This window comes from Caloenas nicobarica, chromosome 6 (assembly GCF_036013445.1).
Source record: "Caloenas nicobarica isolate bCalNic1 chromosome 6, bCalNic1.hap1, whole genome shotgun sequence".
NCBI lineage: Eukaryota > Metazoa > Chordata > Aves > Columbiformes > Columbidae > Caloenas > Caloenas nicobarica.
The window spans coordinates 40,216,896-40,236,878 of NC_088250.1; the positions used below are offsets into that span (position 1 = coordinate 40,216,896).

A 19,983-nucleotide genomic window follows, 5' to 3' on the forward strand; every position below is an offset into this window, starting at 1 on the left:
GTCCGAATAAAAGCAATCACTGAATCTAAACTGCAGGAGGCTTCGGGTGGAAAGAGAATTGCCAGGAATTCTGTGAAAACACATTTAGCTTCAGTTCCTCATACCTTAGGGCATGTAAATGACAGACATTTCACCTCTAACATTTCTTTGGCCTTTTGACTACTATGAATAACATCTAGACTTGCATCACTTTAAGCATATTCGCCATGTAAACTAACATGCTTACAAATCTAACTACACAAAGATAGCACTGCTCTTGTGGTGCTCAGCATCACCACTTCAAATGAATTTTTATGGAATTTATTGGAAAAAAATTCTGGTATATTTGGTAATTAATTAATAACATCTAGAAATGAATAGCCTCTCATTAATTAAGAAAAATAGTACTTCCCACAGAGTAGTGATCTTTGCTAAGGAAGCAGGTGTGATCTTACTAAATACAATGGCTCAAGTGTTTGTTTCTTTACCCTAGAAAGGAATTAATTTTGTAACACTGGAAGTTGTTTTGGTTTTTATTATCAGAATTACAGTTACACTGTATTCAAAAACTTTTATTTCATATTAGTAAGTTAATTGACACCCCGTATAGCTCTTCTGATGTGAGGGAAATAGAACTGGAACAGTTCTAGCCTCTTTTGAGAATCAGTCTGTATGAGAACATTTTATTTAGAAAAAAACATCAAGAAATCATACATCCCTTCAAACTGCGGCATGAAACATCAGTGTTAGTGAAGTCAATGCAAAACTCCATTATTTTTTGTGAGATTTTTGCCTCTGGTTGAAGTTATTTGAAAAGCCACTGTAAATGTCCTTTACAGGAGAAAACCTCAAAGAACATGAACTCAGCCTTCTTTGAATAGCTGCCTGACAGCTCCCAGTCTTTCTAAACCAGTAAGGTTAAGCACAGCAAAGTCAGATGAAGAAAAGACAGCATGAGGAGTCTTCAAGACAGTTAAAATATATGCAAACCATTTCACAGAATTTATTTATCCAAAGTTCTCCATAAGTGTAATCTACTGTCCAGTGAGACACTAACCCTCTTTTATCAAATGAGCTAATTTGTGCTCTGCAAAATAATTGTATTTTGCAAACAGACGAGACACACTGCAGCTTCTCAAGCTTTTTTAATCCTCTTGATGAGAAAGGGAAAAAAAAAAAAGAAAAAGACTTTGAAGTAATACAGCTTTCTTAGGCAGTAGAGTGGAGGTCACGAACTTGGGTTCTGGAAATATAGCACAAATTCCATAACAAAACGATGAACAAATCAGCAACCACACACTTAACTTCAACTTCAACCCCGGAATGTGCGCAGGCTGGAGCTCACAGGGATGAGGGTGATGGAAGGTGAGCAAGATAACATCCAAATTGCTGGCTTAGGGTGAGTTTAGCACAGACAGCACTCACTTCTCCTCTGGAAAGTCTTCCTCACTTCCACCTCCATGATCCAGCAGAGTTATGGGCTCGCAGCAATCATTAACAAGGACAGATCTGAGGCACTTGGTAAAGTTCTAAACCTCTTAAAGCCAATAAAAAGACTTTGGTGAGAACTGGCTTAGACCCTGAGTAAGGAACAGAAGTCGTCTACAAAACCTAGAACAAGTTTTAAACCCATAACAGTTAACAGTGGAAAAAGAGGCAAGGATTAAAATCCCCAGCTGTGTGACAGGAGGCTAAACCTGGCAGATCATCATCCTGTGCAGCCATGACCCAGACAAAAGCTGCACTGCATTTTGACAAGAGTCAAGACTGAAGGATTCCCGCTGTTGCATGAACTGGCACAGCTACTGCAGTGGTGCATTAACAAATGGCTCCAATAACAGACTGCGATCAGATTAAAATAAAGTTTATTACTTAGTCTCTGTAGTGAGGTTTTGGTATTTCCAGGTGCCTTGAATTTTCTCCACTATTCTTCCACCAATAACTTCAATTGACCTGATTGTTTTTATGATACCTGATGAGACCAACTAGTTTACTGAAACCTTCCTGTTGAAATATTTTTATAATTGATCATAATTGCAATAATTGATCATAATTGCTCTTTGCGCAGGCATTTCAAAATTCCACAGAGACAAGTCTAAATTGCATCCAAGTACAGAAAAACAATGATGATATCCAAGCATTGCCCTATTATTTTTTTTCCACAATGTATTTAATGACCTAAGAAAGTTACAAAAGCAACTTTAAATTACATTTACATATATAAACTAATTAAATATATTTAGCTAACACTGAGAAAATAAAACCCCAAGCAACATGAAGACAAAAAACCTTAAGAAATGACTAATTCTAGAGTAATTTAAGACTTATTTACTGAGTCTCTAGATGTAGCAGTCAAGTGAACACTTCCCTATTTTTAGTTAGAGACCACTGAAAGCTCATCTCATTATTCTCACTTTAGAACAGCAAATGAGTGATTAGTCCAGCATTAACTTCTGCAGTTTTTATTAAGTTCTAGATTCGGGAAGAACAATTTTGTTACTTGTTCCACTTTTTTTGCCACCTACTTATTCCAGTAAGTGGCAAAATTCCGAGAAACTTCAGTGGCATCTGCATTTTTAATACTAAGAGCACAGATTTGTCAGACACTGAACGACAAAATGGTTAAGAAGTGTGGCTTGTAAGGTAATATTAAAAAAGGATATGCAGATAGCTGTGAACATGTGTGTTTGAACTCATTCAAGATGAAACACAGCTTAAAATTCATATGGCACATAAAGGTACCTGTTTGAATGTTGTCAATATTCAAAGTCACATGTGGTGAACACATTCACAAAGACTAAAATAAATAACAGCTACTTTATTACCTTAGATTACCTTAAGTGGACCATTTCCTGACAATGCTTAGAGAGAATCATCAAGTACAAGAATTGCAAAGGCCGTAAGAACTTGAGAAACTCTGATGACTGCTAGTTTCCACTTAGTTTCCTCATGATAGGGCTGTCAGGTTCAGCATTAGTGAAAATGCTTCCTACAACCACATGAGTACCCCAGATGTTATGACGAATAACTTTGCAGCAGCCAAGATCATCAACGGAAAATCCCAAGTGGCGGTAGCGTTCATCTGTTTCAAACAGAGTGTTGTTTGTGTAAGGTCCAAAAAACTAGGTGGAAACAAAAGAGAATTTGTCAAGTGAACATGTCCAAGAACATTTAAAGTGTCAGAACTACCCCTTTTTAAAACAAAACCTAAGCCCAGAAGTACCAGTTACATCTGTTGGAAGAAATTTTATGTACAGTTTTATTCATGAAATCTACACAGGAAACTAAGCAGAGCATGTCTGCTTATGTTGGTACCCCATATTTAAAGATTCCCCTTTGTCACTGACAGGGTGTTCGAATGTCTAATCAATCATACATTAAAAAAAGTCCTCAACTGCTTTGGAAAGGTTCTGCTATTTCCACAGGCATTAAGGATAAAACCATTCTGTGAAACAGCAAAAGTAAGACACAGACCTTTTCAATGAGCCCCCTATAAAGAAAGATGCTTTGAAGAGCAAAAATGTGTGTAAATTGGAAACAGGTATTTCAGTCGCTTTATCTCAGGAGGAAGCTTCTGACCAAACCCCTGCGCCTGATGAACAGGTTATTGGTAAGGACGTTACTGCTGAATTGGAGCCCAAAGACAGAACTCTACTTTCAATCGACAACTATTTCTTAAATGCATGGAATTTCTGAGAAGCTTTTAAGCACTATACACACCTTCAACTGCCTGTTCACCTTATAAACATCCCCCATTAAACCTATTTGCCTCTGTTGACACAATACATCACTGCCTTACACAGCATTTTTAAATAAAAACTGGGCTTTGCCATGACTATGTTCAACTATGATGTAGTTTAAAGTTCGTTCTCAGACAAAAGTACATGTGTGCTCATGCTTGGACAGAAGCTTTCTCAATTCTCTCTTGTAAGTTTTAAGACTCTTTATGTTTCACAGATGTCTTGGTAAGAAACTGCCAGCTCCTCCAGAGAACTGGTGTGATTTGACAACATATGCCAACGCTGTTCAACAGGAACAAGCTATTCATTTTTTCTGTGTAACAAAGATATCATTTACTACAGTGAAGAGATTTTTTTAAAACCCTCCATCTCCACAAGTAGGTGCCATGACTATCACGTTACCTTGGGAGGGCATAACCAGCCTATTTTGTGCAGTAACCAAGAGCTCTCACACATAAAACTTTTACAGTTATCGAAAACTCAACTTCATGGCTTAACAATGTTCTCCAAACTGCCAACAGCCATGACAGCTGACACGGTACGGGAACTAGCCCAGAGTTACAATCCTATGTTAATTTATGAAAAGAATTGTCCTGTAGTGACAGCTTTTGGGCCATATGAAATGCTGGATTTAACCCACATAGAATACAAATCCCACTGCTAGTTTGGACACAGCACATGACTTACTGCCAGTCCTGAGGATGGATCGATGAAGTCAGCCCAATAGCCTTCAGAACAAATCGCATAGCAAATCTCCTTGGCACCATTAATGAACTTAAAGAAAACAAAGGGAAAGAAGGATATCGAATGAGATTTTTATTACGTACATATACACATCAGAACACATATAAAACGTTCTGAAAATGAACAAGCACAGATTTCTTTTGGTCTCTATTTATAAGTGAGAAATTCCACATACCTTCAATAAAAATGTTAATAATATCAAGAGGATTAAAATTAATGTCATACATCAGGCTACTCCAATCATATGAGATTTTAAGTGTTCCTTGTGCCAGTGGATTAACAGCCTGTACAAGGAATAATGTAATTGCTTTGATTATTCATGCAGATCGCAATCATACCTGTGATCCTCTTTAAGAAGTCAACCATCACTTTAGGTATTTTTGTGTTATTTCCACGAGTTTACAGATCTCACCTGAACTCTACAATTTTGACACTAAATGTAGCATTAAATATATTTTTATAAATATATGAAAAACAAAGTTTTCCTGTAAGGTCTTGTCTTAGCCAGCAGGACAGTATTACGTAGTTCTTCATGAACCATAAACGTTTAACTGCAAATGATTTTAAAGAACATTTTAGTTTTGCATCATGATGGCAAACAGCTCCATGAACGCTTGACTTTTACACCAACCTACACGAATTCTCTTCTTGTAATGAACCGGTGGTCAGGATGAGTAATTATCTCAAACACTATTTGACAATCAAAGTTATAGCTTACGTTTCAATTACACTGGAGGACACCACCTGATGTTCCCGAAAACTGTATTTTCAATTAAGCAACATGCGAAGAAGTTCCCTGTTCTGTAACATATCATCAAAAACCTTCCTTCTTTGAAGAGATGGTTTAAAGAATCTGCTTATATTTTTGTAGCAAACTTTTCACATCAGTTAATTTCAAAAATTAAGCTTTTTAACAACAACAAAAAAATCTTTGGTGTTGAGTTGCAATTATACATTTGTCATGTAAGGAAGAAAATTCAGCCAGGTATTCTGACATCACAACACCAGGTACAAGATAATTACGTGACCTACAGAATACACAGCATATTTTTTTCCACAGATAAATCAGCAACAGGAGACCTCAGTTGTGTGCTTTTAATCACCTAGACCAGCAAATTTCAACCCATTTTATGATGGCCAGCAAGGGCCCACAGAAAACTGAAGAAACCTGCCAAGGAAAAAACCCAAGCCCACAAAAGTCAAGATACATGATGCTTCTAAAACCATCCATGCACTCAGAAAAACATGTCCAAGTGCAAAAATCTACACGGCTGTATACACTCAGCAGGAGTAAAACGCAAACAGAATTCACATAGCTTCCTCAAAACATGAAAGAAAATCCCTAATCTCATAAAAAAGAAATATTTCTAACTTCAGAATAAATGTAATACTTTATTTACTTGCAGTTATAAAATTTGGATTGTTCTCTATAATTAGTGCCGTCATCAGCTCAAGGTTTCAAATTTATAGAAATATTATTATAGTTACTCAGCTTCAGTCCCTTAATGGTCCAAAATAAGAGAAGTTTCTCCTTTCAGTAACATATTCTGTATTTGGAGGTTGGATGGCTCCGATGATTAACTATGTTTAAAGTGTAAATTAAGTCACAAATATCAGTAAGTCCTCTGAAAACAGCTTTGTAGGCATTATATTTCTGACACAGTTCATCTTTTGACCCAGTGTTGTAACAACCCCTCAGCATCAGTTAGAATGAGTTAAATAAACACTTGAGATTCACTACTATAAACAGTTAGATTTGGCTGCAAATAATCCTCATTACTTTAGCACAAGCCTCTCACATTAAATTAGTACTTTTCAGGTTACTTCAAACCATTTATCAAGCAAACAAACAAACCATTTCCTTGTGAATTTGCTGTTAGTAACCTTTAGGCCAGGAGGTTACATCCAACATCCTAACACCCCTACAGTGACTATATTAGACTTGACAGCGAGGTGCACAAGGGAGAAAATGCCAATTAACATGTAATTAGACCAGATTACAATGCCAAAGACCAACAGACCATAAATAATTCAAAGAGAAGAACACACTAAAATGAAGGGAATTTTAATTTGTGTGTAATTTTATGTTGATCCTTCAGACTGCTTCTTGCTTTTGTTTTTTGTGGTAACCCTTACACTTTACATAGGCCACATTTGCAATTTACAGGACTGAAAAGGACAATTACCAGACTATTTTCAAACATAATTATGACCTTCACTATACAGACGAAAATCCCACAGGATTATTTTTACTAGTTTTAGAAAAATTATAACAAATAATACACGGACACGTTTTGAGGTGCTAAGAACACCAGCAATGGTGAACACTGACACCTGCTGGAGCATAACCAAAAAACCATGAAAAATGTGAAATAAAGTGATTTTCAGAGAGACCTCTAGTGGCAACAGAACAAGACGATGAAGTTCATGAGGATGGTTAAGATGTAATAAATGTAACTGATACCCAGGCTAAAAGCATTAACTGTGCTCATTATCAGAATGGAGAAAAAAAGCCACCAGAGCAACTACTTTTTACAAGTAAAAATTCATTTAGACAGACTCCATACTGGAATCTCAATTATATCACAGAAAAACAGAGAGAGCAGTGAAATCCTACAAAATGCACTGTACTACAGCTGAAATAAGGTGAGAAAACAGTTGCTGCCCTTTCACTGCAACAGGGCAACAATCAAGTATCTTTATTAATTTACTGTAGCATTTTCTAATATTTTTGCATATTTTTGACTTGCCTCACTGTAAAGAATTCAATAGTTATAGGAAACATTTAATGTAATCAAATACAAAGCTGAAAAAAGTTATCTCCATTTTATCAGTAAGAGAAAATAGGATTAGCTCAAAAGTGCTCTAAAAATACAGCATATTACTACCAGAGCTAGAAATGGACCAAAATACACACGTAGTTCACAGAAGATTCATCTACAAACAAAAAATAAGCTGATGCTACTGTCAGCTACTTACATTTTCTAATAGCATTTCTCTCTCATCCTCCACTTCTTGACTCCACACAGTCATATCATTTTTAGTTTTCTGCGTGACAGTTAATACCGTTAAACAGTTGGCATTAACTTCTGGAAACATTGACTCGAAGTCTTAAAAAAAAAAAAGGGCATGTTACGGTTTGCTCTCACATTTTACTTACAATTTTTCAGCTTTAGACAAATTATTGACCCTACTTTAGAGTCTTCATTTCATTTAAATCCAAGATATATGTGTGTATTTCACACCAGATCGAGCAAACAGCATGCTGGTTTGAAATGCTGATGTTGCTTTTGTGGAAACTAACGCACCTTGGTGAGGTTCTGTTAAAAGTACCTTGGCGAGTGGAATTTGCTATTTCAAGATCTATTTAACTGCAGGATGATAAAAGCCCCTACTCTGCACATTTCAAAACGTGCAAACAAGTGTCTCTCTTTGCAAAGATATAAACCCAAGTATACTGATATTCTAATATTTTGAAATGAACACCACCACAGTTCGCCACACATATGGGGCGCAAAGACCCTTATTTTCTGGCTAAACCACATTACATGAAATCTTTCAGTAGAAAAGGCTCAGATCTACTTCTCAGGACATGACAGCAGGCTCAGCATCAGCAGTGTACTATCGGCATGAGTTGTGACAGTCCTTCCCTGGGGCAGAAAAGGCCCAAACCCATCATAATTCTCTCTCTACATCATCCGTTATTACAAACAGGAATGCACGTGAAGTGCCAAAATCAGAAGTCGACAAGTTCATTCTTTCTTACTCTCTGAAAAGTCTGCTCTCTTCAGCATCTAGACCAAGATTTCAGCCTCTTCCCTCTTTCAGTATATCACACTTAAAATTAGAAGGTGCTATTCCAATTTCATTTCAATCATTTCCTTCTTGAACAAATTAAAGATACAAAAGCAATGCTTTCAGTAGTTCCTTAATTTCAATTTACTATATTCCTAAAAAGCAGCGCCAAAACATTTGATTTTGTCACTAAATGGTTTTTGGAAACTGAATTAGCTCCAGAATCTATCTGGTACTAAAGAAGCAGCTGAAAGTTACTCCCCATCCCAGCTGATCTTACTGTAATTGGCATTGAATTTTATATGAAATACAAAGTATTATCAGCAACAAAGTTTCCGGTTTTATTTTATAGTGTGTATTTTTCTCTTGTAAAATATTAAGTCTGGATTATCCTTCTCTAGGACACATTCTGTGGCATCAATTACATCACAGCATTTACTTACATATTTTTACATTTTAGAAAGTTATAATTTCTTAGCTGCCAAAAAAAGTGAAAACATACCTTTTCGTAACAGTTCAGGACAAGCTTGTACTGAACATTCTACCTTTGCATTTTCAAAGTAAGTTTCAGCATTATTTATTTGCTGTTTCTGTGAAACATCAGCACCCTGAGAAAAATGAAAATTGTAACTTTACCATTAATTAATATATAACATAAATAACTTTGTACAGCAGACTATGTTTTTGTGACTACATGACAACTGATAGACCCAAGCAGTTTCCCAGAAAGATGATTTGTAATGAGACTTAAAATGCAGTTTTCAAATATTAAAGTGGAACATATGTAGGTTTAACCTATTACTTAAAACTACACGGAAATTTTAAGCTTTGTGTTTTATAGTAACCATATTATCTCAAAGCCTTAAACAATACAGAAATTTTTGAAAAATATCCTTCTGAAACAATCACCTTAGGTATTCAATACAACAGCAATTCATAGATTTCAGACATACACATATTACCTGAGCCAGAATAAAGCTTTCAAATAAAAGTAACACAACATTTCTAAAGCTCTGAACTATCAGTATTTTCAGCTTTAGCTGTTGCAGCTTAAAAGCAGGACAGTTTTCAAACAACACCTTTTATATTCTTTACTGGCTTTTTAGTTCTATAGTTTAAAAAACAGCAACACCACCACCAAAACAAACAAAGTATGACAAAAAACCCCAACAAAACAGATTCTTGTAGGTATGTTACAAATGGAGCACTTCTAAGTTAGGTATCTAAGATTTAAGCTTAAAATGCCCTTAAGAAGGTGGTAACAACTTTGGGACAGCAACTGTTGTGTAGTACCATGTGTTCCAGAAAATAAGACAGGATCTTACACAATTTTTGCTCCAAAAGATGCTTATTTTCTTACATGTATAGCTGCCTTGACACTCTTCAAATTGACTTTTTAAATTAACTGTAACTAGGGCTTCTTTTTGGAATAGGGCTTATATTTCAACCATTCTCAAAAATCCTGAAAAAATCATGCTAGGGCTTATTTTCAGGGTAGGTCTTATTTTCAGGGAGACAGGGTAGGCATAGAATGCCTTAATACAGTTTTTCTAACCCTAACTATGCCATAATTTACAAGGAATTTCAGTCAGTTTCTCCAAGAGTGAAATGTACAACTGAACATTGTAATTAAGTCCTAACACCTGTCTTTATCTGAAAGTTTCCCTAAACTATTACATTGAATACACAGCGTGGCTAGCGTTTTTGCTCTAGAGGTTAACATTCAAGAATAGCAAAAAAAATCCCCCAGCAATATAATAAACACAACAGACAAACAACTGACATTAACTGCAGTTTCAACACGTATGTTTCCACATGTACCTTGCATCATGATTGCAAAGTCACTGGGAGAGATCAGTTGGTACTTCAAGCCTGACAAGCCATGCTGTTGTGCAGCTGTAGGATGCTTCTCTTACTAGGATGGTAGTTCATTGCAATTTCTTGTCTACTACTCCCGTTCTATCCAGCTAAACACCATTTACATGGTACATACACTTACCAGGCATACTGTCATCAAGACACTCTGACTATTTTCCAAAGATCAATACCACTTTCTGATATTGATAGGCTGCTAGGCCCATTTACTCCACTCAGATAAAACTAATACACCAATCTCATGTACGCTGAGGTGAGAGAAGTGCCTCTGCTCTTTCCAGTTTCTCCCATTTGGGACAGAAACAGCTGTACTGAGCAGACATGCACCCAGTTTGCACTAAATGAACTAGACTAGAATTTTCTGTTGAGCTTTTAACAGAAAGTGTGATCCACAGAAATTGAAAACAGAACCTGGGGAGCTCACCAGAAGCTTATGTTTTCTGAGCACTTCAGAATACAATGCCACATTTACAAAAAAACCCACTATACAGCATTTTTACAATGGAGATTTGATAGTTGACTTCCAAAGTGTGAGCATGTCACAAACTCAGAGAGACTGGAAAGATGAATCAGCATCCAGCAGCACTAAACTTTTTGTTGCAATCACTCTAGCAATTATCAAGCTGCTTGTTGTTAATAATGCATCTGACTCACTGCAAGCTCTGCCATCACCAAAAGGCAGCCTCATTGTGAGACATGAGGTTGAGGTATGTTGATCTGCCTCTCCTGTGTGGATTCACTGGCTGTCAGAACTAAGCAGGCAGATCTAAACACCATCCAAACTATCTAAGTCCAGATGCATTAAATGAAATACCGAAGAAACTACCAATTCTACTGGATAAAAAGGTGTTGAGACTTGGGAAAAACAGCAAGTTTTGAAACAGAAATTTTCTTTTCCTGTATCCACATAATTAAGTCACTACTAAAAATGCCATTTCACTAAGCAACACTTAGAAATATTTCAGGGTGTGCTTTTTTTGACTGTATGTCTTTCTCCTAAAATAATAAAACTTCAGCTTGATTCTATATAATCTCTCACTCATCCCAGCCAAATTTCATTTTTCAAAATCATCTAGAAAAAAAAAAAAATCAATGACACCTTTTTTCAGGAGTAAGAAAGATGATTTCTCTTAGACAAGAAATATCGGTAGAAAAAACCTGTTCTTACCTGAAATTCATTTATGTATTGTGCCATGACAAATTCATGCCTTTCACTTGCTGAAGGCTCTGCTAATAGATCAGGCAGACTTTCTGAAACTTGGCTGTTCTTCTGAGCAGCAGTGCCATTGAGGTGACAGTCAAAACCAATATTACCAGGCAACTGGAATCTCTGGTCCTGAGGACCAAATGGACCCATTACTTCATCTGGCCATACAGTTCTTGGACCTGCAAAAGTCAAGGCCTTGCTTTAGTCATCATATCTAAAAAGAAAGAAAAACCAACCAACCAAACAAAACAACAGGAAAAAAACCCCTCTCCCATATAAATACCTGTATTTGATCACAATCATCTATAACCAAAGTAACCACAATGCACAAGTTAAAGTCAGGACTCTGACATAAGGAGCAGACTTCAAAATTCCCAAATTTATAAGGGGTCCAAAGTTCTGATAGCACATGAATTCAAAGAAAATGAACTTGCTTTTTCTTACATAAATCAGGAGGTGTAGTGGCAACATGAGACTCATCTGAGCCAGAGGAACCTGCTGTAGAAAAAGCCTTGAGATTTACAACTCTCTTGACTAAAGAATAAAACCCTGGTAGGTAGGTGACCAATCTTGCTCTGTTACAGAGCACCTGAGAAGACAAAAACCAAAATAAGTATTACATACTGCTAGCAAAAATACTAGTTTCAGTACAGCTTTGTGGATCACAAGAAAAATCCTCACTCAATAATTAAATTACAATCTTAATTATGATTAACTGTGTTTCTATAAAATCCTTAAGTTCCTAATTCTTAAAAGACTGGAGGGAGACACAAGATAATATCACTATAAATACATCTTGTATCACCTAGAAGCAAGCATACGCATCTGCTTACACACATTTCTTTGCCAGCAAAATATACCTACCAACAGCTCTGAACTATAGCGGGAGACATGCACATCAAACCAGGCAGGTATAGTAATTTCAGCTTCTTTCTTTTGCTCTCAAAATCCATAAACATTTAACACATGCAAAACTTAAGTTAGTCCAGCCAATTTGCAAACTCAGTACATTCATATATTTACAAATAAGTATTACAACAAACACACCAGGAAGGTAATCAAAATGCCAACAAGCCATAAAACCTTTAGGACTTCTGTGGTCTTGGAATACACCAGAAAATCTGCTTCATGCCACAGAGTTGTACTGTCAACATAATTTTCAGTTCCTGAGGATGATTTTATCAGAAACTGATTCAGGCACACAGTAACCAGAAAATGATGCAATGCTATTTCCCTGAGCACGCAAACGGTCTCAACAACAGAGCTCCAAAGAGCTGGTAGCTTCTCACCGTGAAGATTACCTCTGAGGCCAAATGATATTATCTTATGTAGTAATATGAACTACTGTTACTGGGGGTTTTTTGTATGTTTGTTTTGTTTTTTTAAAAATAAATATCCAGGTGATGTGATTAAACCAAAACATCTAATCTATTTTTTATAGTTTAGAAATAGATTGACAACTTTCATGATGCGTTTACACAAGCGTAACAGAAAAATAACCAATCATACACCCGAAATGTACAGTTAGAAGTGTAACTTAAAAAAAATTAAACTGGAAAATATAAATCTCACCTGCCATGGCATGTGTACTTTCATAAAACTTTATTTTCCAGGTGAGGGAAAGAAATAGTTTCAAGAAACTGACATAAAAGGATTTTCCTTAAGTGCTGTATTCTTGATTCTATAAAAGTTTATGTATGTGTTCACCACTAAATATATATGCAACAAAGTTACTGCAAAAAAAGTGATTAAATGGTACTATTTGTATGATTAAGATAAAAACTCTGTTCAGAGTATCAGGACCTAAGCCAGTAAGCATCAGTTTCTTACACACCACCTCTGCGTAAATGTACGATGTTCAATAAGTTCTACCAACCTCATGAAAACTCAAATGCATAAAGGCACATTTGATTTTCTGACTTAAATCAAGTATTTACAGTTAAGGCCTTAAGCGGTCTAGTTCTAAAACTCCGCTAGATTTAAAAGGTTCCTGTAACAATAACAAAAGTCCGCTGATTCCAACTCAATGTTTTTTCCTCTATTATGTAAAAGCACTACTGAAATTGATTTGTGCATAATGATTACAGCACAGATAAAACAGATGTAATTACATGTCAGCTGTAGTTGTTTACAAGAAAAGAACATTTTTCCTTATAATCAGGATCACTTAACATGGAGATGTCAGCATTAATTACAGATATGCTGGCTGAGCTCACTTACACAAATATTTACATACTTAGCATTACACAAATGAAAAAACACACAACACACTGAAATCAATAAATTATTCATGTCTCCACAGCAAGGCTAAATCAATAAAGGGCATTTTATTCTTCAGTCTGAGAGTACCCTGGTGAACCTGAGTGTTTCACCTTAACTCATGACATTAAAATAAAACAAAACAAATGAAAAAAAAAAAAAAAATCCCAGATCCTGTTTGAAGGTCCCTTCCAACCCAAACTATTCTAAGATTTATCCCCAATTTGATTATTTCCATGACGTCCAGAGAAACTGGCTTCTAAAACTCAGATAAATGACGAGTCTACTGACTTCTAATAAAACTATAACTAGACACTGAAAACGGAGAAATAAACTTAACAGCAGACTCAATGATACTGTTAAGCGGCATTATTTATTTTATCAGCGTTGGGGAACACTGGGGATCATCCTCCACAAGTGCTCCAAAGACTGGATTATTACATATGCATTGTAATTTTTGAAAATTTTGACATACATCTATACTAAGAAATAATTGATGTTAGTTATAATTGTTTAGCTTCTTACTTACAATATATCTATTAATTATTAGTTAAACATAAGCTAAGCAGTCTGCTTCTAAGCAATGTGTTACTTAATCTTCTGTCTCCCTCTTGTCGTGCAGAAGGATCCAAAATTTGAAAAATATCCCCTCGTTTTGCAGGTGGCCAGAAAGCATTGGTCATGTCAATTGGTTAACGATGGGTACGTCTTTCATAACTTAATCACAATCTACATTGATTTAGCAACTTCTTTTCAATACAACTGAGGTTTCTATCAATGATGCATTTACACACACATAACAGAAAAATAACCAATCATACACCCAAAACGTACAGTTAGACGCATAACTTTAAAAAAATTACACTGGAAAATCTAAATCTCACCTGCCATGGCATGTGTACTTTCATAAAACTTTATTTTCCAGGTGAGGGAGAAAAATACTTTCAAGAAACTGACATAAAAGGATTTTCCATAAGTGCTGTGTTCTTGATCCTATAAGTCTATGTATGTGTTCACCACTAAATATGTATGCAACAAGGTTACTTCAAAAAAAGTGATTAAATGGTACTATCTGTATGATTAAGATAAAAACTCTGTTCAGAAGGATCTAAAACTTGAAAAATATCCCCTCGTTTTGCAGGTGGTCAGAAAGCATTGGTCATGCCAACTGGTTAACGATGGGTATGTCTTTCGTAACTCAACCGCAGTCTACATTGATTTAGCACCTTCTCTTCAATACAACGGAGGTTTTTAGCAGTGACCCCCCCATGAGGACGCTGATTTAAAGGCAGCTTTAAAGCGGTAATAAACCGCAAGCGTCCCGCATGACACAGACAAGTTTTCACAGAACGTCAGGGACTGGAAGGGACCTCGAAAGCTCATCCAGCCCGATCCCCCCGCCGGAGCAGGAACACTCAGATGAGGTTACGAAGTTTTTCCCCCGGATGGCGCCGCTTTGGCTCCTCACGGGTTCGCAGCCCCCCCCGCACCGGGATGTGCGTTACTCACATTGGCCATGGCAGGCGGTGGGCTCCCTCCCGCCGAGAGGCCCGGCTGCCCCTGCAAGAGAAGCGAACGCACTGGCCTCCGAGGCACTGGCCTCCGAGGCACCGGCCGGATCCGCCCACCCCTCACCTCACCTCACCCGGCCCAGCGGGGCCGATCCGCCCCTCACGGCCGCCCCCCGTTTCCCCGGCAACGCTCGCACAAGGCACCGCGGCGCTGCGCGCTCGTTCCACGCCCGGCCGGTGACGGGAGGGGAGCGGGGAGGACAACGGCACCACCCCCGAGGGAACAACCGGGGGTAAGGAAACCGCCGCCGCCGCCCGCCCCGCTCACCTCTTCCTGCAAAATGGCGCCGGCCGCCGGCGCACCCGCGCGACGGCCGCCCGGCCCGCCCGTCCCCAAGCCCCGCGAGCCGATCCACCGACACGTCGATTAGCGTGTGCCGGCGGGCGCGCTGCCAGCGAGTTTGCTGACGCCGGAGCGGGACGGGAGGCTGGCGCGCCAGGGGCTGCGCTGCCATCCAGAGACCTGGACAGGCTGGAGGGCTGGGCGGGGAGACATTTAACGAAATAGAACAAGGGCAAGTGTAGGGTCTTGCATCTGGGCAGGAGCAACCCCAGGTTCCAGTATAGGTTGGGGAACGAGCTGTTGGAGAGCAGTGTAGGGGAAAGGGAGCTGGGGGTCCTGGGGACAGCAGGGTGACCATGAGCCAGCACTGGGCCCTTGTGGCCAGGAAGGGCAATGGGACCTGGGGGGGATGAGAGCGGGGTGGTCAGTAGGTCAGAGAGGTTCTCCTGCCCCTCTGCTCTGCCCTGGTGAGACCTCATCTGGAATATTGTGTCCAGTTCTGGGCCCCTCAGCTCCAGCAGGACAGGGAACTGCTGGAGAGAGTCCAGCGCAGCCACGAAGATGCTGAAGGGAGTGGAGCATCTGCCGTGTGAGGAAAGGCTGAGGAGCTGGGGCTCTGGAGCTGGAGGAGAGCAGACTGAGGGGTGACTCATTCATGGGGATCAATATGGAAAGGGGGAGTGTCAGGAGGATGGAGCCAGGCTCTTCTGGGTGACAACCAGTGATAGGACAAGGGGCAATGGGTGCAAACTGGAACACAGGAGGTTCCACTTAAATATGAGAAGAAACTTGTTCCCGGTGAGGGTGCCAGAGCCTGGCCCAGGCTGCCCAGGGAGGTTGTGGAGTCTCCTTCTCTGCAGACATTCCAACCCGCCTGGACACCTTCCTGTGTAACCTCACCTGGGTGTTCCTGCTCCGGCGGGGGGATTGGGCTGGATGAGCTTTCCAGGCCCCTTCCAACCCCTGGCATTCTGTGATTCTGCGATTCTGTGCCAGGAGACGGGCGGGGCGAGTCGCTCGGCGCTCGATTGCTCGGGGCCGAGGGCGGGGCGGTGCTCGGTGCTCCGGGCCGGCGCGTGTGGCGGCCCCGCCGCGGCCGACGCTGGTTCTCCGCGGTCGCTGGTTCTCCGCGGTCGGTGTTTGTTTCTCTCCAGTCCGTGCTTCTCCTTGTCTGGTCGCGGCGGGGGCTGCTCGGGGTCGCGGTGTCGCCGCGGGCACCGGCGGTGCAGTACCGGCGGGGTGCACCAGGAGTCAGTCACGTAACGCGAACCGGGCGGCCCCTAACCCCCCCCCCCCCGCTCCCGGGGCCGGGAGATGCAATAAAGTCGAAAATAAAAGAAGCGGGGGTTATTGAGGAAAATGCAGCGGGAGCAGCAACGCCACTTCTCATAGAGCTGGTCCGCCAAGGGCGATATGTAGTTTCCTCCAACGACTGTTTTACAAAATAAGAATAAAACCTTTCTTCAATGAACCAAAGGCTTTTATATTTTTATGACTTGGTTGTGAAAAAGCTTCATTTTTCCGCCTTTCCGCCTTGCGCTGACTTATTGGGATCTGTGGCGAGGTTTGCTGACAAACGCGGCTTTTCATTAGAATAAACTTTTCCACTATAAGCCGGATTGAGGCAATCCCATGGGCAGAGCTCTTAAATATCTGTTAATTTCTGTATGTGCTGCTACGTGAAGTTAATTAACTGCAGGAGTTATGAATGCAAAGGCAGATATGCGCTGAAAGCTCCAGGCTGTGCTTGCGGACGGGCCCTTGTTCCTCCAAGAAAAACAGAATATAAAAGGATACCTTGGGTTTGGTGTTGAGCCCTATGGGTTTTGCTGAACAGATCGATCGCTGCTCACAAAACATACATTGAATATCTACACAACGTCAACGAGGCTCAGACCTGATTCCCAAGCCACACGTGTAGAGCTCCCCACATGCTCCCTCTTTGTTTGCAGAATTGTGCTGGTTTCCCCTTTATATCTCCAGAATGTTTTACATCTTTGCAGCTCCATAACCTGGGTTCAAATTGCCATCCTCTTTTTTCTTTTTTTTTTTTTAGTGTCACCCAGAACATGACACATTTGTCCCCCTCTGTCCTGACGTGTGTTTGTAGGAAGGCTCATCTTATACTCTTTCATCCTTGTATTTGCCTTTTTCCCCATCTACTTCAAACACTTTCACCATCACGCCATATCTACCAAATCCATGGCTCCCCGTACGCTTTCCAGCTTTTCTAACAGAGCTATTTATCTGTTTTCTAATTCTGAGTCTGAAATAGCCTCGTCAGCTTTGTCTTCATGTTCACTCTTTTTTCTTTGCCTCGCACAGGCGCTCACCCTGTGTGTCTTGCCTTCTCATAAATCTTGGCATCATCTTTGTAGCTACCTTAAGACTCAGTGTTGTTTTCAGGTAGATTTTTTTCAATATTGTGATTTAATTTAGATCATGAGCTCTTTGAGGCAGAAACCTCCCTACTTGCGTATGTGGAAAGTGCTGTGCATACTAATGCAACTATTTAAATGCTGAATTAAAAATATCAGGGGAGAGGTTCCCAACCCCAAATCTCCTTTAAAGCTGATATAAAAGAGCTGTATTGCTCTTTGCTTCTGCAGTAGCAGGGGGAAACGCACGCAAGCCACGTTGCAGTATTAGGATTAAGACTCTTCTTTCTTATTTTTTTTCCTTTTCTTTGCTGTCTGTTCAAAGCAGCTGGTTAAGGAATCAGAACTTTAATCTCTTGCCTTCAAAATAAAAGACTGTATGTTCAGATCCCTCGGTGAATGTGCACATGGCCTTTACTTCCGTTGCAAACCAGTCTCTTTGCTTTAAACCAGTTTTAAAGGTTTCAATACACAACTCAACAGCTAAAAATCAGTGCAAGAAATAATTTCTGTTGTTCATAGTAATAATACTCAGCCCTACAACGTTCTTATTGCATATAGTAGAATTTCTGCTATATTTTATTAGGATCAAGAGGAAATTTTTATATCCAATTCTAAACAATATGATATGTTAGATAACTATGATGTTGCAATTTTTTTTTAAGGACATTTGCTCACTATTGCATGCTACTCTGCTATTTTAAAAATTCAATGTTAGCACACTTAATTCTCATTTGCTTTAAAATTAAATATTCATGTTGAATCTCTGAACTCTGGCAAAAAGAAAGGCTGGAGAAATTCAACTTTAACTCTTTACAGAATGTAATTTATTTCTTCTAATAGGAAAGCACTCTGGATTACATTCAGTCTCTATTGACTTGTCCTTAGGCAATCCCAATTTATTTTCTCTCTGGGTTTAGCACTTCAAGATACTCAAATCAGTCGATGAGTTATCATCCCCTGAAGTTTGTGGCCTGAATTCATAAAGATTAATTTCAATAAAGTTTCTGTCTCTACTCAAAGGAGACTGCAAAATCAAACGATGCAATTACAGATTTATCAAATATTAATCATGAAAATCTGCCAGATCTTTCTGATGCTAACATTCTTCTCCCCTGGTGTCAGGAAAGTAATTAGCAGCTGGCTTTGATTAAATTCTTCCCTTAGAGATTACTTTTCTCAGTTTGGAGGAGAGGAAGGAATGCACACAAGATGATACCTAATTCCTCATTTTAAAGTCTTTTCTGGAAAATACATGTAGATTCAGTTAACTGGACACTTCTTCATTCCACAAAGATGGAAGAAACTCAGTTTTTATCCAGGAACCTGCAGCAATTTTCGTGGTGAAACTCGAAGTGCACGACTGGCTTTTCCTGTTGTGTTACTGAGATACTGAGATGCTTTTTCTCCTTACCAGTCTTTTTTTTTTTTTTTTTTTTTTTTTGGTGACAGTGGTTTCCTCTGGGCAGTTTGAAGAGGGTATCAGCACAGGGCAGAGTCTCAGCAGGTGCAGCAGCATCAGAGCGAGAGGGACGTGCGAGGGAACCTTCCCAGTCACCACCACCTGAAACCCCAGCTCCTCACCCTACTGATGTCCTCCACCATCCCCAGACCTGCTGGATTCCTTGGTCTGGAAGCAGAGGAGTCAGAGGTGCCACTGAGAAGCTGTTTTGGTGCCTAAGACAAGAAAAGGGTGAATTTTCAGCCCTTCCCCACTCTGCTCTTCCAGGGTCCAGAGCAGCTGTGGCAGCTCCACCCTGGGAGATGGTCAGAACTCAACGGGACGAGTCCTGGGGGTTGCACTGGAGACCTCCAGAGACGCGATGTGGAAATGTGGCTTTTCCTGTGTCAGGTGTTTCTGTGTTCATGAAAACCAGAGGGTTCTTCTCACACCAACAGCAGACGCTCCTGGGCAGTTTAGTGTTTGCCAGCCAGCACCTGCACGGGTACAGGTAGACATGACGTCCTCGGTATCTGCTCAGCTCTGTTTTAACCTGTTTATTTGAGTTATGAGGGATGGACCTGGATTCCTGTCCTGTTCAGCTTGGGGGAAGCTTGCCTTTCTGCACAGAACCACGTGCTGTTCCTGAAGCACGTACTGGGCCTTGTAAAGCCCAGCCTTGAGAGGGTTCTCCCGTCCTCTTCGCTTTCT

General features: G+C 39.8%; 1 protein-coding gene across 2 annotated transcripts; it reads right to left on the reverse strand.

Moving 5' to 3' along the window:
* Positions 1 to 1,827: 1,827 nt before the first annotated feature.
* Positions 1,828 to 15,481, reverse strand: MMADHC (metabolism of cobalamin associated D). 2 transcript variants are annotated; one of them, XM_065638253.1, is made up of 8 exons: positions 15,439 to 15,481; positions 15,109 to 15,159; positions 11,785 to 11,929; positions 11,302 to 11,519; positions 8,761 to 8,866; positions 7,443 to 7,573; positions 4,407 to 4,493; positions 1,828 to 3,101 (listed from the first exon to the last, which is right to left on the reverse strand). In XM_065638253.1, the coding sequence occupies exons 2-8, from the start codon at positions 15,115 to 15,117 to the stop codon at positions 2,907 to 2,909; spliced, it is 891 nt and encodes a 296-aa protein (XP_065494325.1). In that variant the 5' UTR covers positions 15,118 to 15,159; positions 15,439 to 15,481; the 3' UTR covers positions 1,828 to 2,906. The 2 variants fall into 2 exon arrangements, with proteins under 2 accessions (XP_065494325.1, XP_065494324.1); XM_065638252.1 differs by lacking the exon at positions 15,439 to 15,481 and adding an exon at positions 15,240 to 15,432.
* Positions 15,482 to 19,983: the final 4,502 nt, after the last annotated feature.

Bases quoted from the DNA above. Each gene is read 5' to 3' on its own strand.
- MMADHC (XM_065638253.1), bottom strand. The intron at 8,867-11,301 runs GTAAGAACAGGT...CATTTTTCTCAG, and splicing joins AATACATAAATGAATTTCAG to GGTGCTGATGTTTCACAGAA. The intron at 3,102-4,406 runs GTAAGTCATGTG...GTTTCCACCTAG, and splicing joins ATCCATCCTCAGGACTGGCA to TTTTTTGGACCTTACACAAA.